The sequence below is a fragment of the Triturus cristatus genome, chromosome 1_1 (genome assembly GCF_964204655.1).
Source record: "Triturus cristatus chromosome 1_1, aTriCri1.1, whole genome shotgun sequence".
NCBI lineage: Eukaryota > Metazoa > Chordata > Amphibia > Caudata > Salamandridae > Triturus > Triturus cristatus.
In genome coordinates this window covers 72558230-72583872 of record NC_140579.1, presented here as the reverse complement: position 1 = coordinate 72583872, position 25643 = coordinate 72558230, and the positions used below count along the sequence as shown (strand labels likewise).

The 25643-nt window shown below is 46.6% G+C and overlaps 1 protein-coding gene across 1 annotated transcript in view; it reads right to left on the bottom strand.

Moving 5' to 3' along the window:
• LOC146869469 (complement C4-like) overlaps positions 1–19996 on the bottom strand; it is a 520274-nt gene extending 500278 nt beyond the window's left edge. Inside the window, exon 1 of the mRNA XM_085599862.1 lies at positions 19828–19996. Coding sequence (XP_085455988.1) covers positions 19828–19892 — 65 coding nt within the window. The 5' untranslated portion in view covers positions 19893–19996. The remainder of the gene's footprint in view (positions 1–19827) is intronic.
• Positions 19997–25643: the final 5647 nt, after the last annotated feature.

Below are 25643 nucleotides of genomic sequence, written 5' to 3'. Positions count from 1 at the left end.
TGAGTTTGTCATCAGGGCATTAATCCTGGCATTTAAATAAAGTCTAAGCCCTTTCAATTCAGATCGATGACAGAAATGAGGTCCAGAAAGGTAGAGTTAACGGCAGAGGATCACAGTATGTGGACAAGTGAGGTGAGGGGAGGAATATAGTAAAACCCAGGTCAGACCAGAGCAATCAAGTCACTGGACCATGTCAGATCCCAAGTCGGGACTCGCTGCACTTTTGTCACAAAAGATGACTTTTTCAACACGCCAATCTCTCGCGTGTACTGAGGTTTTATTTAAATGCGCTCATTTAACACCTCCTACTCTGGCTCAGCTGTGTCCTATACGGTACATGTAAATCCACTGATTTCTTTCTTAAACTATATCCAAATGAAGGCATGTGCGACATGTTAATCCTGGCATTTAAATAATGTCTAAGCCCTTCCAATTCAGATCTTCCTTGGCACCGACATGGCAGAGAGGAGGCCTGCGGCATCGAGCAGCAACACGCAGTTACAGACAGAGACACAGGGGTCGCAATGTGTGACCGTCCCACATACTGACATCGCGCCACTTCTCACACAAACACCACAGACCAAAGACACATACATCGACGCCAACACAAACATGCTCTCTATCTCACACATGTACTCAAACACACCCTGGCAAAAAAACAGATTGGCCAGGAAGCCGCTGTAAACAAGCAGCTGTGTCTCAGAGAGACAGACGGAAGGGAAAACAAATAGTGCTTCCCTAGTAAATAAAGGCACTAGTGTAACGTCGCGGGTAAAAGATCCAATCCCGCAGGGCGTAGATAAAAGGAGACAGGGTGGCAACAATAAGGGAGTGACATGCCTGCAGTGCAATCATTGCACTGCCTTTGGCACAATTTGTGACACAAAACGCGCACGAATCAAAAGTTAAGGCGGAGTTGGGACGAGGCTTCTGGAATCATATTGATTCCAAGAAGCCTCGTATGACGATGCAGCGCATGTGCTGCCTACGTCAGGCAAGAGACCTAAGAGTAGAGAGTGTGTAGAGAGTAGTAGAGTGAGTCGTAGAGAGTAGTAGAGTGAGTAGAGAGTGAGTAGTAGTGAGTAGAGAGTGAGTAGAGAGTGAGTAGAGAGTGAGTAGAGAGTTAGGAGAGAGTAGGAGAGAGTGAGTAGTAGAGTAGTAGAGAATGAGTAGAGTAGAGTAGTAGAGAGTGAGTAGTAGAGAGTGAGTAGTAGTGAGTAGTAGAGAATGAGTAAAGTAGTAGAGAGTGAGTAGGAGAGAGTAGTAGAGAGTGAGTAGTAGTGAGAAGTAGAGAGTATTACAGAGTGAATAGTAGAGAGTGAGTAGAGAGTAGAGAGTAGTACAGGGTGAGTAGTAGAGAGTGAGTAGAGAGTAGAGAGTAAGTAGAGAGTGAGTAGATTAGGAGAGAGTAGTAGAGTGAGTCGTAGAGAGTGAGTAGTAGAGAGTGAGCAGAAGAGAGTTAGTAGAAGAGAGTGAGTAGAGAGTTAGGAGAGAGTACGAGAGTAGGAGAGAGTTAGGAGAGAGTTAGTAGAGAGTTAGTAGAGAGTAGGAGAGAGTAGGAGAGAGTGAGTAGTAGAGAGTAGGAGAGAGTGAGTAGTAGTGAGTGAGTAGTAGAGAGTAGTAGAGAATGAGTAGAGTAGAGAGTGAGTAGTAGAGAGTGAGTAGTAGTGAGTAGTACAGAGTGAGTAGTAGAGAGTGAGTGGAGAATGAGTAGAGAGTGAGTAGTAGAGAGTGAGTAGTAGAGAGTGCGCAGAGAGTAGAGAGTAGGAGAGAGTAGTAGAGTGAGTCGTAGAGAGTAGTTGTGAGTCGTAGAGAGTGAGTAGTAGAGAGTGAGTAGTGGAGAGTGAGTAGAAAGTCAGTAGAGAGTTAGGAGATAGTAGGAGATAGTTAGTAGAGAGTTAGTAGAGAGTAGGAGAGAGTTAGTAGAGAGTAAGAGAGAGTAGGAGAGATTGAGTAGTCGAGAGTCGGAGAGAGTGAGTAGTAGAGAGTGAGTAGTAGAGAGTAGTAGAGAATGAGTACTTTGTGTTGCCGATCACCACGATGACTGTTAGCTCAATCCACGGGAGCGACGAGGAAGTCCCCACACTCCTAAAGCCCCACTATGAGCGAGCCGTAATCAAAGAAATGCTTGCCTACAGGGGAACCCACGGAGATGTGGGGTGGTAAGGTAGAGGCAGCTGTGGGGAGCCCCAAGTTGATCGGTGGCCACAGGAACAGAATGGGACAATCTACAGAAAGAACAAGCAAGATACCATTAATCAATCGGCCCCCCTCCCCTAGCATAGAATATAAAGGAGACTTGCAATTGCTAACAATATGAATGACACACCACACAATGTCTCTTACCAACTGAACATCTCCTTATTCGAGAAGACTATCTGCATGACTCAGTAAGATGACAGGTATCATGCTACAGGCCACAGCGTCCCAAAATATGGCAGGTTTCATTCAGCAAAGGTAACAATCTGTGACTGAAACAGTTACCTCGGGTATAACAGTCTTTTATGTGGATAACTGTTATATCTCTCAGCAGTGGGGAAGGGTACAAGGGAATAGGGGAGAATCCTGAAGTGTCCAAAGCAGCGTGATAATTATACGTCTGACTACACTCCCAGGGCTTCTAATAGCGCGGCCGCGCAAAACTACTTCTAAAACTACGGGAAGATTCAGAAGTGTGGAAACAATGTAACGTGTGAAAGTAATCAAGAGGGGAAGCTTTCTCGTAAGGATTCAAAGGGTACAAACTGGCACTCAGGTAGTATTGGGGAAAGGCAACAGAACGACACCGTTCTTAACTACAAGACCCACAATGCATTGCCGAGAAATACAATACACGGGACGGAAGAGAGAGTCAATGCAGAGCAGAATACTGCTAACGATACTCGCGGTATGAAGAAAACTCAACTCACCGCGTCTTTTTATGCCAGCACTAAATACTCCTACACTTCTCTCTCATAAAAAATAAAGGGAGCGCCTCTAAACCAACACAAACTTCCAGACAAAGCTCAGAGGACTTAAACAGGAAACAACGGACACAGCAAACGCTCAGACAGGAAACAGAGGGGCGTAGACCAGGGTTCAGAACTCCGAAAGCCAAGCACCGGATTCGAGTCCAACCAAGGTTTATATAGGAGGTAACTTGTGAAGACTCCACCTCCTTAAGGGACCGTGTAAAAAGTGTGTCACCATAAGGCAAGCAAGCAATTCTCTAGGCTACAGTAGCAACCCCAGTAACGAGTGCACAAGGCATCTGACCCCTAACACTTTGAAGACACTGACAACCTTCATAGAAGTGGGCCGTACCGTATTTACCTCCCCAGTAAAAAACACACTGCCCGGGCTGAGGTATGCATCATGTATGATTAATACCTCCTATTCCAAGTTTTTGATTTGGAAATGAGTCTTCACACTCCGAATCGGTGTTCAAGTGCGAAATTCCATTTGTTTATTATCTTTTTTCAAGGCCCTTTACCCTGTTAAATTCCATCAGATTAGACATGCTGAAATCTGCCACGGTAAAACATCTGGAGTGGGAGCATCATCGCACAGCTATGCACTACAATCCCTGCGCAAACTCCTGATCGCAGAATTAAACCTGAGTTTGTCATCAGGGCATTAATCCTGGCATTTAAATAATGTCTAAGCCCTTAAAATTCAGATCGATGACAGAAATGAGGTCCAGACAGGTAGAGTTAACGGCAGAGGATCACACCATGTGGACAAGTGAGGTGAGGGGAGGAATATAGTAAAACCCAGGTCAGACAAGAGCAATCAAGTCACTGGACCATGTCAGATCCCAAGTCGGGACTCGCTGCACTTTTGTCATAAAAGATGACTTTTTCAACACGCCAATCTCTCGCGTGTACTGAGGTTTTATTTAAATGCGCTCATTTAACACCTCCTACTCTGGCTCAGCTGTGTCCTATACGGTACATGTAAATCCACTGATTTCTTTCTTAAACTATGCCCAAATGAAGGAATGTGCGACATGTTATTCCTGGAATTTAAATAATGTCTAAGCCCTTCCAATTCAGATCTTCGGTGGCACCGACATGGCAGAGAGGAGGCCTGTGGCATCGGGCGGCAACACACAGCTACAGACAAAGAGACACAGGAGTCGCAATGTGTGACCGTCCAATGCACAGAGATAGCGCCACTTCTCATACGAACACCACAGACCAGAGACACATACATTGATGCCTACACAAACATACTCTCTATTTCACACATGCACTCAAACACACCCTGGCAGAAAAACAGATTGGCCAGGCAGCCACTGTAAACAAGCAGCTGTGTCTCAGAGAGACAGACGGAAGGGAAAACAAATAGTGCTTCCCCAGTAAATAAAGGCACTAGTGTAACGCTGCGGGTAAGAGATCTGATCCCGCAGGGTGTAGATAAAAGGAGACAGGGTGGCAACAATAAGGGAGTGACATGCCTGCAGTGCAATCATTGCACTGCCTTTGGCACAATTCGTGACGCAAAACAACGCACACGAATCAAAAGTTAAGGCGGAGCTGGGACGAGGCTTCTGGAATCGTATTGATTCCAAGAAGCCTCGTATGACGATGCAGCGCATGTGCTGCCTACGTCAGGCAAGAGACCTAAGAGTAGAGAGTGAGTAGAGAGTAGTAGAGTGAGTCGTAGAGAGTAGTAGAGTGAGTAGAGAGTGAGTAGTAGAGAGTGAGTAGAGAGTGAGTAGAGAGTTAGGAGAGAGTAGGAGAGAGTGAGTAGTAGAGTGGTAGAGAATGAGTAGAGAGAGAGTAGAGAGTTAGGAGAGAGTAGGAGAGAGTGAGTAGTAGAGTAGTAGAGAATGAGTAGAGTAGAGTAGTAGAGAGTGAGTAGTAGAGAGTGAGTAGTAGAGAGTAGGAGAGAGTGAGAAGTAGAGAGTAGGAGAGAGTGAGTAGTAGAGAGTAGTAGAGAATGAGTGGAGTAGTAGAGAGTGAGTAGTAGAGAGTAGTAGAGAGTGAGTAGTAGTGAGTAGTAGAGAGTAGTACAGAGTGAATAGTAGAGAGTGAGTAGAGCGTAGTAGAGAGTGAGTAGTAGAGAGTGAGTAGTAGAGAGTGAGTAGAGAGTAGAGAGTGAGTAGAGAATGAGTAGATTAGGAGAGAGTAGTAGAGTGAGTCGTAGAGTAGTAGAGAGTGAGTCGTAGAGAGTGAGTAGTAGAGAGTGAGCAGAAGAGAGTGAGTAGAAGAGAGTGAGTAGAGAGTTAGGAGAGAGTGCAAGAGTAGGAGAGAGTTAGTAGAGAGTTAGTAGAGAGTTAGTAGAGAGTAGGAGAGAGTAGGAGAGAGTAGGAGAGAGTGAGTAGTAGAGAGTAGGAGAGAGTGAGTAGTAGCGAGTGAGTAGTTGAGAGTAGTAGAGAATGAGTAGAGTAGAGAGTGAGTAGTAGAGAGTGAGTAGTAGTGAGTAGTACAGAGTGAGTAGCGAGTAGTAGAGAGTAGTACAGAGTGAGTAGAAGAAAGTGAGTAGAGAGTGAGTAGTGAGTAGTAGAGAGTGAGTAGAGAGTAGAGAGTGAGTAGAGGGTGAGTAGAGAGTAGGAGAGAGTAGTAGAGTGAGTCATAGAGAGTAGTAGAGAGTGAGTAGTAGAGAGTGAGTAGAGAGTTAGTAGAGAGTTAGGAGAGAGTAGGAGATAGTTAGTAGAGAGTTAGTAGAGAGTAGGAGAGAGTAGGAGAGAGTTAGTAGAGAGTTAGTAGAGAGTAGGAGAGAGTGAGTAGGAGAGAGTAGGAGAGAGTGAGTACTAGAGAGTGAGTAGTAGAGAGTAGTAGAGAATGAGTACTTTGAAGACACTGACAACCTTCATAGAAGTGGGCCGCACCGTATTTACCTCCCCAGTAAAAAAACACTGCCCGGGCTGAGGTATGCATCGTGTATGATGAATACCTCCTATTCCAAGTTTTTGATTTGGAAATGAGTCTTCACACTCCGAATCGGAGTTCAAGTGCGAAATTCCATTTGTTTATTATCTTTTTTCAAGGCCTTTTACCCTGTTAAATTCCATCAGATTAGACATGCTGAAATCTGCCAGGGTAAAACATCTGGAGTGGGAGCATCATCGCACAGCTATGCACTACAATCCCTGCGCAAACTCCTGATCGCAGAATTAAACCTGAGTTTGTCATCAGGGCATTAATCCTGGCATTTAAATAAAGTCTAAGTCCTTCCAATTCAGATCGATGACAGAAATGAGGTCCAGAAAGGTAGAGTTAACGGCAGAGGATCACACCAGGTGGACAAGTGAGGTGATGGGAGGAATATAGTGAAACCCAGGTCAGACCAGAGCAATCAAGTCACTGGACCATGTCAGATCCCAAGTCGGGACTCGCTGCACTTTTGCCATAAAAGAAGACTTTTTCAACACGTCAATCTCTCGCGTGTACTGAGGTTTTATTTAACTGCGCTGATTTAACACCTCCTACTCTGGCTCAGCTGTGTCCTATACGGTACATGTAAATCCACTGATTTCTTTCCTAAACTATGCCCAAATGAAGACATGTGCTACATGTTAATCCTGGCATTTAAATAATATCTAAGGCCTTCCAATTCAGATCTTCCGTGGCACCGTCATGGCAGAGAGGAGGCCTGTGGCATCGGGCGGCAACACGCAGCTACAGACAAAGAGACACAGGGGTCGCAATGTGTGACCGTCCAATGCACAGACATCGCGCCACTTCTCATACGAACACCACAGACCAGAGACACATACATTGTTGCCTACACAAACATACTCTCTATCTCACACACGCACTCAAACACACCCTGGCAGAAAAACAGATTGGCCAGGCAGCCGCTGTAAACAAGCAGCCGTGTCTCAGAGAGACAGACGGAAGGGAAAACAAATAGTGCTTCCCCAGTAAATAAAGGCACTAGTGTAACGCTGCGGGTAAGAGATCCAATCCCGCAGGGCGTAGATAAAAGGAGACAGGGTGGCAACAATAAGGGAGTGACATGCCTGCAGTGCAATCATTGCACTGCCTTTGGCACAATTCGTGACGCAAAACAACGCACACGAATCAAAAGTTAAGGCGGAGCTGGGACGAGGCTTCTGGAATCGTATTGATTCCAAGAAGCCTCGTATGACGATGCAGCGCATGTGCTGCCTACGTCAGGCAAGAGACCTAAGAGTAGAGAGTGTGTAGAGAGTAGTAGATTGAGTCGTAGAGAGTAGTAGAGTGAGTAGAGAGTGAGTAGTAGTGAGTAGAGAGTGAGTAGAGAGTGAGTAGAGAGTTAGGAGAGAGTAGGAGAGAGTGAGTAGTAGAGAATGACTAGAGAGTGAGTAGAGAGTTAGGAGAGAGTAGGAGAGAGTGAATAGTAGAGTAGTAGAGAATGAGTAGAGTAGAGTAGTAGAGAGTGAGTAGTAGAGAGTAAGTAGTAGAGAGTAGGAGAGAGTGAGTAGTAGAGAGTGAGTAGTAGAGAGTAGTAGAGAATGAGTAGAGTAGTAGAGAGTGAGTAGTAGAGAGTGAGTAGTAGTGAGTAGTAGAGAGTAGTACAGAGTGAATAGTAGAGAGTGAGTAGAGCGTAGTAGAGAGTGAGTAGTAGAGAGTGAGTAGTAAAGAGTGAGTAGAGAGTAGAGAGTGAGTAGAGAATGAGTAGATTAGGAGAGAGTAGTAGAGTGAGTCGTAGAGTAGTAGAGAGTGAGTCGTAGAGAGTGAGTAGTAGAGAGTGAGCAGAAGAGAGTGAGTAGAAGAGAGTGAGTAGAGAGCTAGGAGAGAGTGCAAGAGTAGGAGAGAGTTAGGAGAGAGTTAGTAGAGAGTTAGTAGAGAGTAGGAGAGAGTAGGAGAGAGTGAGTAGTAGAGAGTAGGAGAGAGAGAGTGAGTAGTAGTTAGTGAGTAGTCGAGAGTAGTAAAGAATGAGTAGTGTAGAGAGTGAGTAGTAGAGAGTGAGTAGTAGTGAGTAGTACAGAGTAGTACAGAGTGAGTAGCGAGTAGTAGAGAGTAGTACAGAGTGAGTAGAAGAAAGTGAGTAGAGAGTGAATAGTGAGTAGTAGAGAGTGAGTAGAGAGTAGAGAGTGAGTAGAGGGTGAGTAGAGAGTAGGAGAGAGTAGTAGAGTGAGTCATAGAGAGTAGTAGAGAGTGAGTAGTAGAGAGTGAGTAGAGAGTTAGTAGAGAGTTAGGAGAGAGTAGGAGATAGTTAGTAGAGAGTTAGTTGAGAGTAGGAGAGAGTAGGAGAGAGTTAGTAGAGAGTTAGTAGAGAGTAGGAGAGAGTGAGTAGTAGAGAGTAGGAGAGAGTGAGTAGTAGAGAGTGAGTAGTAGAGAGTAGTAGAGAATGAGTACTTTGAAGACACTGACAACCTTCATAGAAGTGGGCCGTACCATGTTTACCTCCCCAGTAAAAAAACACTGCCTGGGCTGAGGTATGCATCGTGTATGATTAATACCTCCTATTCCAAGTTTTTGATTTGGAAATGAGTCTTCACACTCCGAATCGGTGTTCAAGTGCGAAATTCCATTTGTTTATTATTTTTTTCAAGGCCTTTTCCACTGTTAAATGCCATCAGAATAGACATGCTGAAATCTGCCAGGGTAAAACATCTGGGGCCCGATTCACAGAACAAACTTAAGACTAAATCCTAAACTTAGTACCATTCTGGTATTCACAGAATGCACTTAGTACTTCTGGTATTCACAGAATGAACTTACTACTTTTGCTATTCACAGAATGAACTTAGTACTTTTGCTATTCACAGAATGGATTTACGACTCCTAAACTTACGTCCGCACTCGGGCCGGAAATTCCGGCCCGGAGGCGGAGCTTCCGGCCCGGAGGCGGAGCTTCCGGGCCGGAGGCGGGGCTTCCGGGCCGGAGGCGGAGCTTCCGGCCCGGAGGTGGGGATTCCGGCCGATTTAGCTATGGCTGAAATCTCCACCTCCGGGCCGGAAGCTCCGCCTCCGGCCCGGAAGCCCCGCCTCCGGCCCGGAAGCTCCGCCTCCGGGCCGGAAGCTCCGCCTCCGGGCCGGAATTTCCGGCCCGAGTGCGGACGTAAGTTTAGGAGTCGTAAATCCATTCTGTGAATAGCAAAAGTACTAAGTTCATTCTGTGAATAGCAAAAGTAGTAAGTTCATTCTGTGAATACCAGAAGTACTAGGTGCATTCTGTGAATACCAGAATGGTACTAAGTTTAGGATTTAGTCTTAAGTTTGTTCTGTGAATCGGGCCCCTGGAGTGGGAGCATCATCGCACAGCTATGCACTACAATCCCTGCGCAAACTCCTGATCGCAGAATTAAACCTGAGTTTGTCATCAGGGCATTAATCCTGGCATTTAAATAAAGTCTAAGCCCTTCCAATTCAGATCGATGACAGAAATGAGGTCCAGACAGGTAGAGTTAACGGCAGAGGATCACACCATGTGGACAAGTGAGGTGAGGGGAGGAATATAGTGGAACCCAGGTCAGACCAGAGCAATCAAGTCACTGGACCATGTCAGATCCCAAGTCGGGACTCGCTGCACTTTTGTCATAAAAGAAGACTTTTTCAACACGCCAATCTCTTGCGTGTACAGAGGTTTTATTTAACTGCGCTGATTTAACACCTCCTACTCTGGCTCAGCTGTGTCCTATACGGTACATGTAAATCCACTGATTTCTTTCCTAAACTATGCCCAAATGAAGACATGTGCGACATGTTAATCCTGGCATTTAAATAATGTCTAAGGCCTTCCAATTCAGATCTTCCGTGGCACCGACATGGCAGAGAGGAGGCCTATGGCATCGGGCGGCAACACGCAGCTACAGACAAAGAGACACAGGGGTCGCAATGTGTGACCGTCCAATGCACAGACATCGCGCCACTTCTCATACGAACGCCACAGACCAGAGACGCATACATTGATGCCTACACAAACATACTCTCTATCTCACACACGCACTCAAACACACCCTGGCAGAAAAACAGATTGGACAGGCAGCCGCTGTAAACAAGCAGCCGTGTCTCAGAGAGACAGACGGAAGGGAAAACAAATAGTGCTTCCCCAGTAAATAAAGGCACTAGTGTAACGCCGCGGGTAGGAGATCCAATCCCGCAGGGCGTAGCTAAAAGGAGACAGGGTGGCAACAATAAGGGAGTGACATGCCTGCAGTGCAATCATTGTACTGCCTTTGGCACAATTCGTGACGCAAAACAACGCGCATGAATCAAAAGTTAAGGCGGAGCTGGGACGAGGCTTCTGGAATCGTATCGATTCCAAGAACCCTCCTATGACTGCCTACGTCAGGCCGAGACCTAAAAATGGGGGCGGCAATATTGAAACCTCAACCTACTTAACGATCTTCATCAGGTACCTCCCAGGTACCCCCCTCCATGAAATAGGCTCCCAATACTCCCTCAACACGGCTGCTACCTGTCGATGTACACCTCCACAAGGGACAGCATGTGGTATGATGTTGCACCACATTGTCTTTTCACCCACTGAAGGTGAGGAGGGTTGCTGCCTACCCTGAAATGTGCCCTCCCTCACCCCCAAGACTATACCACAGAGGCCCACTTGGCCTGATAGGAAAGAAGAGGCGCCACATCTCAGCATCAAGAAGAACAAAGGAGAGAAGGAATTAACAAACCTGTCCCCAATTTTGAATCAGAAGACGCCTCATGCAGAAGAGCTGATGAAGTCTCCTCATCCTCCAATCAGGTCTGATCATGACATAAGTTCCCACCATCACCAAGCAAGTGCACCAATGGCTGTAACTGCACCCATCAGCTCACAATAGGCAGGCCACTAACGTTGCGACAACAACTCAGTTGTCTGGTTCCGGAGATGGAGACCTGTGATGTGAAAGCTCATACCATCTCTGAATACCTACAGCAGCGGGCAAAGATGGACTTGCTACCTGTGATAGGAATCTGGGAAAAACAAGGCAAGGGAGTGGGACAGGCACACCAGACTGGAGCTCACTCTCCGGCATGGAATACTCTCAGCTGAGGAGCGGCACACACTACCTCTATACTTTGGAAGTAGGTGTGAATGACCCGATTTGAAGACAGAGGACAACCGTTACAATATATAAATAGGTTTACAGAGCTTAACAATTGCAGCAGCATTTCTTGCTTTGTTGAGCCTTAGGCCGACCTGAAATTCAGTATAGAGCCCCAGGGCGCTGCCGCAAACATACTGGACAGAGGTACAATAAATACAGACAGGCACACTTGCCAATGTAAAGGCCAAGGCAAAGGGTAGAGTATTGGAGAAACTGAGGGAACTGACAGGAACAAAAACATCAAGCGTGAAGGGTGGATATGAGTGCGGACTGGTACAAGAGTGAGAAGCTAATGCAACTAACAAGACATTGCCAGGAGAAGACTTTGAGCCATGCGTGCCCTTAAATATGGCTCTCCAACCCTTAGCCCAGAAACAAAACCCAGACCCAGGAAGTGAGTAACTAAGTACTGTGCAGTTAGTGGTATACTGATTCCATTCTCCTCAGTTTCCACTAACCTGCTTTCCGTCATCTCCAGCCCCCGTGTATCCCCTGCTTTGTGGTCTGCCTGTACTTTTCATGAATCCTGACGGTGCCCCTCCTCTTGAGAATGCTCCTCCCCCAAATGGATGATTTCTATAGAAGCTTGAGAGCATGGACAAAATCTGCAGGTACTCACAATCATTTAAACTTATCATATCCTTTCCAGAGCATTAGATATTGTAATTGGCCTCAAAGACACAGGAGTCAATGGTCTCCATTAGAGGTGGTGGGTCTTTACGAGGTGCATCTGAAATGGCAGGTTTCACTCTAGATACGTGGAATAGTGGATGGACGTGCCAATGTGAGGTTGAAGATAAACCTACGGCTGCTCTTTCCACTTTTCCCAAAACTTTGAATGGAACTACAGTTTGGGGCGTGAATTTAGAGTGAGATCCATGAATGGTTGGTCATTTGGTAAATAACCACACCTTATTCCCTTTCTGATCATCAGGCGCCTTTCTGTAATGTTTATCAGCAAAGTTTTTATAAGCTTGATTCACCTGCACCAGATGTTGGCGTGCTGCCCTCAGTATATCTTGAAGTCTGTGTAGGAGTGAAGTAAAAGAAGGAACAGAAGAAGGAATAATAACTTTCTGTGGTAACATCTGAGGATGATATCCATAGGAACAAAAGAAGGGTGATCTTCCCGATCACAAGTGATACGAAGAGTGAGTTAAGATACACAAATTCTGCTGAGGGAATTCACAGGTATCAGGCATTCGGATAATCTACCAGGAAGCATTCTAAATATTTTTCCAGACATTGATTTAGCCATTCACTTTGTCCACCAGTCATTGGGTGATAGCTAGCTGGTTTGACAGACCTGGCACCCCCATATTTTTTATTAACTCTCTCCCAAAAAAGTGCTATGAATTTCACCCCTCCATCTGTAATTATATCTGGAAGGCCATAGATATGGAAAAGTTCAACAATAAAAATATTAGCTGAGTCAACAGCTCTGGGAAGCCTCTTCAACAGAATGAAGTATCTCATTATCGTGACATAATCAATGACAATATTATATAACTGTTAGATGGTAATTTAGTCAATTATGAAGTCCATCAAAATCATACAAACATTCAGAATAACCTATAGAAACTGGAGAAGCCCGATGTATTGGAATACCAAACCTAATAAACAGAATAAAAAAAAAAAAAGAAGAAACTAGTGAAGCCATCGAATCTTTGTACTTCTCTCATATTTTGTGAAAAAGGCCATTCCAGCACCATTTTTACCTATGCAGTATCCATACTGATATTTATCCTGGAAAATGCAGCATACAAATAAGGTAATACCCCTTACCAGTTTCATCACTGGGAGTGAATTTGATGAGTCATGGGACAACTTGAAAACCATTCAAGAGCCCCAAGACGGTGCTGCAATCACAATGGACAGAAGTACAATAAAGATAAATAGGCAAAGACACTAACATAAGGGTAAAGGGTAAAGCTTAAGGGAGGACTAAAAGGAAGACCGAGGGAACCAAAAAGGAAAAAAAATAAACACATAAGAGGTGGATACGAGTGCAAACTGGTATGCACGGGAGATGCCAACACAACTAATGTTTTTACTTCTCTCAGTCCAACTCCAGAAATGCTCTCAAGAGCCTACAGGAGACTGATTCCACCCCTAGCGCTCACTATATAAGTAAACCCCCTGTTAGACTTGGCATCTTTTGGCGTGTTTACCCTGACTTTTTGCTTTCTGACCTCCCATTATTGACTGGTGTAATGATTCTGCGCACTTTCCTCACTGCTGTCCAGTGGGAAAGTGCAAGTGCTCCTGTATAAAATGTGTATGGATTGGTGTTTCCATGATTGGCCTGTTTGATCTATGTGTCAGTCCCTATTAAAGTGCGCTGCGAGTGCCAGGGCCTATAGTTTGATCTATAGGTTGGTGGGCTGCAGCACTGGATTGTGCCACCCACGCAAACAGCCCGTAAAGTGTAACTTGGGCCTGCCATTGCAGAGCCTGTGCACAGCCTGGGGCTGCCATGTCGACTTGGCAAGTGCACACATTTGCAAGTCCCTATAACTTCCCTTTCCTACATGTGAGTCACCCCTCTGGTAGGCCAACGGTACCCCCAAGGACATGGTGTATTGTATGTGAAAGGTAGGACATGCTCTGGTGTGTGTGGCATGTTCTGATAGTGAATTACAGCCTACTTCGTTTTTCACTATTGCAAGGCTATCAGTTCCCCATAGGCCAGAATGGGCAGTTAGATTATTACATCCTGTAATCCTGACTCCTAACTGACCCAGGGAACTAGGTAGAAATTCGAATTTAGTATGCCTGGACTCAAAATGAGAAAATGCATCTTTTAGTGAAGTTGGTTTTAACATTCTGTGTTTGAAAACACCACTTTTAGAAAGTAGGTATTTTTTTGTCTAACCATCCAAGCCTGCATCTGCTAGGGTGTGTATTCCTTGTCTGGAGTTTGAGTGACAGGGGCTGGGGGATTCCAAGAGACAGGGTGAGTCAGCACAGGGAGGAATGGCTGAATAGCAAGATCTACATGTAGATGGGTGGGAGGAGTTGCACCTGGGACCTGAATAGGGCTGTGCCTTCCCTCCACAATGCTGGCTCCTGTGGTGCATCTGATGACCCTGGCCTACACTGTGAAAGGAAAGAAGGAGTCTTTTCAACAAAGTGCTCCAGGACTGACCAGAGCTGGTTTGGACTAGGCAAAGGTCTCTCTGCCTTCAAAGAACAAAGAGAAATGGAGGATAAAAAGGGGGACCAAAACCCCAGAGTTTCAGAACTCACTGGAATCAAGAAGACTGCCAAGAAGAAGAGCTGGAGAAGATGTGAGGAGGAACTACCACTTTGCTGTGTGCTTTGCTGTGTTGGCCTGCAGTGGCTGCTTCTGTCTTGGGCAGTGAAAGGACTGGACTGAACTTTCTCTACTTGTGCTGAGTATCTCCAAGGGCTTGAGGTAGAGCTTGTCCCCTGTTCAAGAAGTCTCAGGAACAGCAAAGACTTCAAGCCCGATGCCGTCTCCGACGCCGCTGCCGACTCTGTGTCTTGAAGGCACGGCAGAGGGCACCGCCGCAACGCCACACCACGACCCTGGTCTCACCGACGACGCTTGCTGAAGCCGATGCTCGAACTGTGACCTGTGGGCACCGCATTCCGCACCACCTCGTTTCATGACGACGCCTTGGTATCACTGACGCTGCCGCTCCACGCCGGACTTGACGCCGTTGCTTGCACCGTGGTTCGAGGGCACCGCTCGTAAAGTTACACAATGCACCTCCCTCATCCCGCACCGCAGCCTTGGCCTACTGACGCCTGTGCCATCGACTCCAGTTCGTCAGCCGATGACAGCAGTTCAGCAATGATGACACTGCTGCTGCACCGTAACCTGCCAGCACCGTGACAAGCACCGCCCTCATTTCACACTGCGACCCCGGTCTCACCGACGCCGCCCCCTGACGCCGCCACCGAGCCGCTGCTCGCACCGCGACCTGAGGGCACACCGCACCGCTGCACTTCGCACCGCAGCACCCGACCCCTGCCGACACCAGCGCTCCTGACTCCATCAGAGAGCAGATCGACCTGCACCGCGTGCGACAACAAGAGGTCACCGACGACCTGCATTTCTGAAAGGTACTGGCTGCGGGTCTTCCCGACAACGTAGCTGACCCAGACACTGTGGTCAGCCAGAACTGTTTGGATTTGTTTGTTCACGACCCCGGACGGAGCTATGGACATTAAGTAACTGTTTTTCAAGGATACTTTGATATCTGAAGACTTATAAGTACTGTATTGTGGATTTTTATTGTTTTGATCTTATTTTAAGTATATAAAAATATTGGATATTATTCTAAACTGGTGTGGTGTCCTTTTGAAGTACTTACATTGTATTACTGTTGGTTTTGTGCAAATGCTTTACACACTGCCTCTAAGATAAGCCTGACTGCTCATGCCAAGCTACCAAGGGGGTGAGCATGGGTTATTTTAGAAGTGTAACTCCCTTATCCTGACTAGGAAGAAGGGTCCCTACTTGGACAAAGGTGCAAGCCCTTGCCAACTAGAGACCCCCATTTCTAACACCCCCTCACTCACTGATGATGAATGCATGATGTGTAGTACTCCGTGAGTCTCAGTTCTCTTCTAGGCAGTGCTTTCAATGGAAAAAAAGAAGTGCAGGTACTCACCAAAAATAAGCAGTGGCCTGAGGGTGGAGTTTGGGGTGGGGCAAGGGGCAGGCTATATTTTTTACCTTTCTATGGTTTGTATGCAAAAAATAAGCATGCATTGTAAGAATGTCAAACCATTTCTATAGTACTTACCAATAAGTCCTTAATAATAAAGTAACCTTTTTTTAGAAACCATATAATAATAAAATGTTTAGAAAAAGACGGCTAGTTGCCTAAGGTTTGCCTCGTGGATTGCCTGCATATCCTTGATGCAGGATCATGAGTCACTACACTATATGACAAAGATTTTAAGTTGTGACTTGCAGGTAACACAATGATCTCTGAAGCAAAAACAGAAACCAGTAGAGCACTCTATATAAAAAACAACTCTGTGATCAGCATGTTTCATGCTGTGCGTTACAGCAGGCACATTGATCCTCTATGCAATTTTATATTCAGTCAATCCTTTGATTAGCAGAATGCACACAGAAATTTCCAGCAAACGCATTAACCTCCAGAGTTATAAAAGTGCCATTGTGCCCAGGAATTCACTGAATACGCAAAGATCTATGTTCCAGGTAATATTTCGAAATGCAGCGTGTTGTGATGAGTTAGGCGAGGCAGAATACATTTATTATCACATTTATTATCACATTTGTCTTGTCACATTCTTTGTGGCAGAGTTTACAAAAAATAATTACGTTCAGACTTTGCTTCTTTCGACTGTGCCCACTTTCTGCTGCAAACCCTTGGCCTTTGCCCGATTAACCCCTTGAGTGCCCCGCCCTTTCCCCCTCCTGTGCCGGGCCTTTCATTAGCGGGCGGGGTCCATGACGAGATAGTCTCGTCATGGGCACAGCGCAACCGCGCTCCATGACGAGACTATCTCTTCATGGGCATAGAAGGGGTTAATAAAGCTAGGGTTGGCTTCCTGAGTAGCCATTTTTAAAGTCCATTTGCCTAGAGGTGTGTGAGCCACTTACAGGTCGAGCCAGGCTGGAGCCAGATGCTGGGCTCTGGACCAACTCAAGGTTCTCTTGGAACTTCGAGCCCAAAAAGAGCCAACATTTCATGTGGCTTCTGCCGGCTGCACTCGCTGCACCCTTATGCACAAAGTTCAAACAAAACATCAACATTTGACGTCAAAAGGAGCAATAAATAGATACTCATTTAGAGGCTGATGTGTACAAAGTGAAACAAGAAAACTGGGATATATCCTGGAGTCTCCACTTAACCAAACTCTATGCTCTTAGGCAAATATTGTGTTTCACAAATCTCCCTTTTTCTTCATTATGCCTCAATATTGTATAACGTCACATATTAATGTCAAAGCTGTACCATTTAAAGAAATATGATTTTTTTTTTATTTTGAAGAGACTTTATCCTATTAAGTGAAGTTTGTTGGATGATTTACAAGGCAAACCGTTCCAGGGCTCGGCTCATGCAAGTTCTCTTAGAGCTCAGCCAGACCCTTGGCTCTACACTCCCTTTAAATTTGTTGGATCCCCCACCACTACTTTTGTCTTCTGACTGGTAAACCTGCTGCATCATTTGTTCACATAGCTGGCATTTTCATAAAAAGATAAACAAAATTTCACAAAATCATCGGAGAACATCATAAAAATAGCAAAATTATCTCTAGAAAAGTTGGAGATGAACTGTTAACACACATTCCCTACACGCTGTCTAAATACATTTGCCCCTTTCACATACACTCTCCCCCTCACACACTTAAAAGCCCATTTCATGCTCTCTGAATCACATTTAGTTTCTCACAAACAGCAGGAACCACTTTTCATTCTCACAATCATACCCACGCTTGCAAACTCACACACTTATTGCTTTTACTTCCTGACTCTCACACATCCTTTTTCACATGCAGTGCCCGACAGTGGAGGCCTTCAAAAACATTAACAGGTGCAGCACAAAGTTGGGGTTGCATTTTGTGCAATGTACATATTCGCATATTGAAACATTTTCAGAGACTGCCACAGGTGTGTCTCACTGGAGCAGAGACCCTTAGGAGGTTTATCAATAAACGGCACACTAACAAATCAATACTAGTGCTGCAGTTTTTTTTAAATCATGAATGCATTGATAACAGTGATTTTCTTTCATGCAAATCCCTTGTATTTAAATTGTTGATGGGCAAAGATTTGCGGGCATTTAAAACAATGAGCATGCTAACATGCTGTATTGCCCTGAAGAATGTGCCTCACACTTAGGTTTTTTAGTTACCTTCCAACACCCTCCGAAAGACACCAGGCAGCCATACTCCTCCTCTCTTAACTTCCAGAAAGGCACGCGCAGCTCTCTGTGTTCGCAGACACCACCAACTCATCCGAACCGCCAAAAGGACCTCCTTCAAAGAGCACATAAACAACAATGCACACAACAGCAAAGAGCTCTTCAACATCGTGAAGGAACTCTCCAACCCCAGCTCCAACTCCAACGACAGCCCGCCATCGCAAGACCTCTGCGACTCCCTAGCCACCTTCTTCCACCGCAAGATCGCAGACATCCACGACAGCTTCAGCAACCAGGCCCCCCCCAACAGACACAGACACCTCAGACACACCACCCCCCAGCCACATCGACCCCTTGCTTTCCTGGACCCACGTCAACGACGAAGACACCATCAAAATCATGAACACCATCCACTCCGGCTCACCATCTGACCCCAGCCCACACCACATCTTCAACAAAGCAAGCTTCACCATCGCACCCCATCTCTGCAAGATCATCAACAGCTCCTTCGAGACGCCACCTTCCCGGAGAGCTGGAAGCACGCCGAGATCAACGCACTACTCAAGAAACCCAAGGCAGACCCCAAGGACCTCAAAAACTTCCGGCCCATCTCCCTCCTCCGGTTCCTGGCGAAAATCATCGAGAAGATTGTCAACAAGCAACTGACCTCTTTCCTCGAAAAGAACAACATTCTGGACCTGTCCCAATCTGGATAACACAGCAACCATAGCACCGAAAAAGCCCTCATCGCCGCCACCGACGACATCAGGGCCATGATGGACAACGGAGAAACCACTGACCTCATCCTCCTGGACATTTTGGCCGCCTTCGACACCGTCTGCCACCACACCCTCCACACACGCTTCCACAACGTAGGGATCCGCGACAAAGCACTGGACTGGACCACCACCTTCCTCACCGGCAGAACCCAGAGTGTCCGCCTCCCCCCATTCCACTCTAAAGACACCAGGATCATCTGCGGCGTACCCCAAGGATTGTCCCTCAGACCGACACTCTTCACCGTCTACATGGCACCGCTCGCCAACATCGTTCGATTGCTCGACCTCAACATCATCTCATACGCCGACGACACCCAGCTGATCCTCTCTCTCACCAAGGCCCCCACCACCGCCAAATCCAACCTCCACGAAGGAATGAAGGCCATCGCCGAATGGATGATGAACAGCCACCTGAAACTGAACTCGGACAAGACGGGGGTCCTCATCATCGGATCCAGCCCCTCCGCCTGGGACAACTCATGGTGGCCGGCCACACTAGGAGCTGCACCGACACCCACTGACCACGCACGCAACCTGGGAGTCATCCTGGACTCTTCACTATCAATAACCCAGCAAGTCAGGTTCAAGGCTCGGCGTCGGCTCAACATCCTTTGATGCTGGGCAAATCACTTAATCTAACTCTGTCTCACAAAAATTAATGTCTCCTTAACCTGTGCTCAAGCGCCGGTGTTGATGATTAAGTGCCGGTGCTCAGAATCGGAAACCACCGGCTCAAACTAAGCAAGACTTATAAGGTCCAAAAGACGAGACCGATTGCATTTCAAATGCTTGTTTAGCCACCTTCCAACACCCTCGGAAAGACACCCTGCAGCCATACTTCTCTCTTAACTTCCAGAGAGGTGCGCGCAGCTCTCTGTGTTCTACTGAAGACGAGCTGCTGTCCTGGCCTTTAGAACCAGCTCAAGCCAGGCCTCAGCTCGGTTTGAAAGGAGCTTTAATCCTTGCAGGACGGGCTCAAGGTGCCGCCAAGGATGGAGCGCAGCACTAACCGCATCAAAACCGGGCCCTTATGAGTACCGCCCGGCACTCTCCTTGTCCGAGGAAAGGCCCCGGTAATCAAGGGGGAATAAAAATATAAAAGTGCCGGTAGTTTAAAGCACTGCTTCTTCGAGGGTAAATCCGGAGCGCTCTCACTGCAAACTCTCAAATCCCCAATTCCCCTTTATTAAAAGAAAGAAACACTCACGCTGGCGCCGGGCGAGCGAGGTTCACTAGGGCGCAGATCCATGCCAGTCTCACGAGGAGCTCCATGGCGGCGGCCCGGGGTCTGGGGGTGCCCCTTTCCGGTGGCGCGCGGCGCTGTCAGGGTGGTGTGATCTGGGCCACTGCACCCTTCAGAATGAGCCGAGAGCGGGAGGGGCAAGCAGAGGGTACGGAGGGAGGCTGGGCACGGCCTATTTACTCTCCTAAACTTTAACCTCTCAGGGAATTTCCCTCTGACCCATTCCTGGCGTCTCACCCGAAAAGTCCAAATGATCTCTTTTATTTGTGCTGCTGACCGTTTCTCCAGAATAAGGCATTTACAGGGCCTGCCCAGAGCGCAGACCACAAGCCGGTGCCAAAGGGAGACATCCCAGCCCGGCTTAGACGTAGCAGACACCAGGGTAACTGCCTGGTCACTCTCCAATTGTTTGGGGTGCAGCACGAGCTGCTCCAGTGGAGATGGGGGTCACCGATCATCTGACACTGCACAGTTACCTACCCCAATGCCTCTTCAGTGCAGAAGGGGGGTCACCAGGCACTGCACAGGCTACTCTCGCATGGTTTCCGCTGGTGCTTAATTTGTGCCGGTGTTTTCCGGTGCTCAGCCCCTGCATTTAATCGTGAGCACCAGCTCTAAAGCAGCCCACTACCTGGTGTTGTTGTCTTTTTTAATTTCGAGATGAACTCAACATTCCTGTTTATTAAGTCACTATATACTCAAAACGAATCAAACCAGCCCCTCATGTCAATTTTTTAGCTTTGTGTGGCCGGAAATTGTCTGCATTGTCAAACTCGTAGGATGCTGATGCTTAGGTGTTATGTTGGTACAGTCAATAGCGGCGCTGGCAGGGTATGGGTGGCGCAGGCTGCTTTAGCCTTCCAAGAAGAGCCCCGGCAGTTATGTTTTTTACAAATTAAGCACTGCCTAATGTGCTGTTGAGGCTCAGTGGTGCCCCATCAAAGGATGTACTCCCATCGCCTCAGGTGTGACCTTTGCAGCACTTGTGCTGTCAGGGGTCAGCGGTGGGTCACCAGCTCAGTAACTGGTTGCTCTCAACACAGGTCTCAGGTTTACAGACGAGAAGAAGACCGAGGAATCTGAAGACACCTGTGGTCGTGCTGTCTCCTGGCTGGGAAGAGAAATCAAATAACCCCTGTAATATTTCAATAGGAGGCTTTTACTGCAAGGAACATTTGTTTTTGCAGTAAAATTTTCCTATTATCTTGGCTAAAAATCCATATATTTTAAAGGGAATTCTGGAGAGAACTTTTTAAATTGTTCTAGTTCTATAGGTTTTGCCAGAGCACCGAGCAGCGTTCTTTTTCTGAAAGCAGCCCCCCAATAACCCACTGGGGGTTGTCCCTATGTCTCGTGTGTAGATTCCCCTGTGCCCCCTGCTACTGTGCGGGATGATGTGATACCAGAATACCATAAAAGAGAAACAAGGCAGCGGGCCTTTTCCATCCCATGCAGCCAGGATCGGCAACAACACTCCTGCAGCCCCCAGGACCCCACAAAGCGGCTCCGGTTCAGGAACGCGTTGAAGACTCACCTCTTTAAAGAACACTACATCACAGAGCATTTACCACTCACGATGCAGCCGCTTTCTCTCCTACTAGCAGACTTTACGCCGGCCTTTGACCTTTCGTATTGTCCAAATGAATATAGACTCACATGACATGCTAGGGATAAAAATACATGTGCCAGAGGTCAAGTGCCTCTATGGCTTTAATGTATATTTAAGACCTAGTTCTGGGACTGTAGAATCATAGACTTTAGCCACCCTATGGTCTTTGTCAGTACCATGAAGCCAGGATGCATGATTACCATTGGAGGAGGAGACATGAACATCTGGTTGGAGCCTATATATGTTCTTGACTTCGTTACAGAGGTGGAGGGCGAGAGTCCATCTCTTAGCATCAACTCATATGTCCGATACACAACAGCCGCATCCCAGCTAGCCCGCAGGGCTATCCCCGATGGACTAAGAGCATGTGATGGAAGATCCATTTCAGACATAGACGTGAGGCCAACCTTTAGGAGAGGGTCAAGCCGAGCAAAAAGAGAGGCCATAACCATTACCAACTTCGTTTAAAACTCTCAGGAATGCTGATTAATAAACACTGTGCCCTACAGAACCACCGGTGATTATCAGTTAAATGGTCATCAATACTAGGGATCGATAAAGACTTAAATGGGATTTATACCTTGTTTGCCGCAGCTCTAACTCCCCTCGTACACTCCCGCTCTACTGAGATCTCAGTTGTGGATGTCCAGAGCAAATTGGTTGACTCTCTAAAAATGGTATTGTCAAAACGTCCTGGGAGGAGCCCCCCCCTCAACAAAGATCCCCAAATCCTTGGCTCATGAGAGATTGCAGAAAGGCCAAGAAAGACCCACAACTTTTGTCAGCCATCCTCAGGGAGGTTTCGGTGTTTTTGTATTCATTTCACTTTCATTTTGACAGTTAACTGTGGTGGATCCTATGCTGTCACTGATGTCAATGTTTGTGTGGCATCATTTCTTGTGAGGGCACTGAAGATGCTAATTAGTTATCATTGACAAGAATGTTTGAAACTTGAGGGCTCTGCGTAGCTTCGGTCTGTTCTCACCCTACAGAGACCCATGTCTTCCTGACGCCTCAGAGAGTGGAGAGGTCTGTAGTGTCCTAAAGACATGTTACTGAAGGTGATAAGGGTTGATGCCTATCCTGAAATGTGCCCTCTCTCAACCCCAGGGACTATGGCACAGAGACCACCTTAGGAAAGAAGAGGGGCCACATCATAGCACCAAGAAAGACGAAGGAGAGAAGGGAGGACCAAGCCTGTCCATGACAGGGACGACCAGTGCAGAAGCCTTGAGAAGCCTCCCCAGCCTCCGATCAGGTTTGATGACGCCAGAAGATCCCGCCATCAACAAGCATCCGTACTGTTGGCTATGACTGCATCCGTCAGCTCACAACAGGCAGGTGGCGGCAGCAACTTAGCCGTCAGGTTCCAGAGATGTACATTTGTGAAGGCTCTTGGCATCCTTGAATAGCCACAATGGTGGGGAAAGATGGACTTGCTACTGCTGATAGGAATTTGGAGAAACACAGGAAAGGGAGTGAGAAAGACGCGGCAGACTCGAGCTTACTCTCCGGGATGGACTAGTCTCACCTGAAGGCCAACACACACTACGTCTATATTGTGGATGCAAGTACAGAGGACCTGAAGTGAAGACGGAGGACAACCAGAAGACACATGCAATATACAAATAGGTTTACACAGGTTACCAATCTCGACAGTGTGTTTCTGTGACGAGCCTTGGACTGACCTGGAATCTAGTCGAGACCCAGGACACTGCCACAAACACATACCGGACAGAGGTACAACAAATCCAGACAGGCAAAAAAATCAAGGCAAAGGGAGGACTATCGACAAAACTGAGTGAACTAAAAGGACAAAAACAAGCATGAGGGGCGGATATAAGTGCAAGTGGAACGAGAGGGAGAAGCCAATGCAACTAACGACGCATTGCCAGACAAAACCTATGTGCCATGCAACGCCTGAAATATGGCTCTGCCACCATTAACCCAGAAATGACCCCAGACCAAGGAACTGAGTTGGTGGCCTCTGAAGACTTCCCCATATGACGACGTCAGTAGAACCCTTTAAAGAGCTTGGGAGCAGGCACAACATCTGTACACTCTCACAACTTTTCAAAAACATCATATTCACTCCAGGTCACTAGATATTGTATCTGGCCTCATAGGTACAGTAGCCAATGATCTCCTCGTCTTCTTATGCCAATGACCCACCTGTTATAACCGGAAAAGGTTGTTTACTAAAAACATCAGAAATGGCTTGTTTGACACAAGATACATGGAATATTGGGTGAAAGTTCCATTGTGAGGTAAGAGGCAAACTTATGGCTGATCTTCCCACCATTACTGAAACTTTCCTTGACACTTTGAATGGACTCATTATCATCAGTTTCCACTGACACGTTCTCCATTGTCTCCCGAACTCAGTATCCTACTCTTTGTTGGGTGACAATACTTTGCCTGAACCCGGACAACGGTGAAAGTCTAGTGGGAGAGACTGAAGAACAAGTTACTTACCTTTGGTAACAGATCTTCCTGGTGGATACTCTGTGTAACCGCAGATTCCTTCCCTTGTACCTTAACTTGTGAGTAATCCCCAGGTGTCAGCGTGGAGCCAAAGGCTTTCGGTGCAGTTCTCCTGTGTGCTGCTAGGTGGCGTCATAACACTCTGTGCCAAAATCATTTGAGACCAGAAGTAACAAGCAGAGCTGCATGTAAGGACCACCCCTTTGCGTTGACTGGAGGTGCTTTCGAGGCTGTCCGCACAATCAAAGCACAGCAGCAGATTGTTAGGACAAGTATCCCGATCTCTCAAATTGGGACTTTTTAAAATGAGAAACAGTGCAAATCACAGAACAGGGAGGTGGGAGAGTGGATGAGGAATCTGCCGTTAGAGTGTCCATAAGAAAAACCATTACCAGATGTATGTAACTTGTTCTTCTGAGGCATACCTCTTACTGCAGATTCCTCAACTTGTGAATAGAAACCATACCAGTACCTCCTTAAAGGAAAACGGGCTGCATTAAAAAAAAGGAAATGAAACGTTTTTGTTTCATTTTTTAATGGCAGGTAGTGGTCCCTGGGACCACTGCCTGCCCCTAAAAATATTTTCCCCTGCTTTTGAAAAGGGGAAGGGATCCCATAGGGACTCATTCCCATTTGTGAGTGCATTACCACCCTCTTGAAGAGGACGGTAAATTGCAAGTGTTTTGCGACCGCAATTGCGGTCACAAAACATTCATACTGTTGCGGGGATTCTGCTCATGCACAGAACTATGCGCAGGAAACCAGGACCTCAGTGAATTGTGGTGTACCAAAAAACTCACCTCAGTACCCAGAACCCCTATCCGACCAGCATCAGTGTCCCATTCGTTCTCCGTATCATCTCGAAGCTACCAATGATTAGACAACCCAGAACAAGCGACGTAGAGTACTCTCAGGAATGGTGGGAATCAGAAACACCTTTTTGTTATTATTCTCATATCAGTCCACAACAAGAGTAATCAGAGACACGGAAAAGTTTACATTTTTTATTTTTAACTACGTGCTCTAAGGTGCAGTACTTGGGCCAACATAAGCAGGCAAATGATTAAAATCAAAACCATCAGCATTGTTACAATACCATATAAAATGAAGGGAGAAATCATATTAAAATGATAGTGGAAAACAAGTCCTATAATACTTTGTGAACCACCCTCCTTTGGCTAGTTTTATAAACTAATAGAAGGTCTCTAGGTTTGAATGGGGAACCCCATACCTCAAAGAACAGCTTAGGTGAATCACATCACAGGATCAGCTCTTCTCTCTGTGTCTGGAAAGGTTTTCTCCAAGTGTCTGAATCATGCTTGCAAAGTGCAATATTAAAGGCACCCGAGTTTCAGATATTTGCAGCTGTGTGCTTGTTGTGTCTAGAGCGTGGGCCGCTCAACCTGAATTCAACAGCATACATTGTTATTTGACCTTGATGGCTTCTGCACACAGTGTTCAGACTAAGGTCGCGGTGCACGTCTAGGGATGTGAACAACAGACTGTTCTCATGTGAAGAAAAAGCAAGCAAGCAATTTTACTTGTAATAACAGCTACCTGTAGTGTCGTGTGCAAAAGCAGCAAAGCGGCAAGATGGCGTTTAGCTTCTAAAACGCTTATGCTAACTTAACAATGTGTGTACGTAAAACCCTGTCTCCACTACAATACATGGGGTAGAGACTCGCTT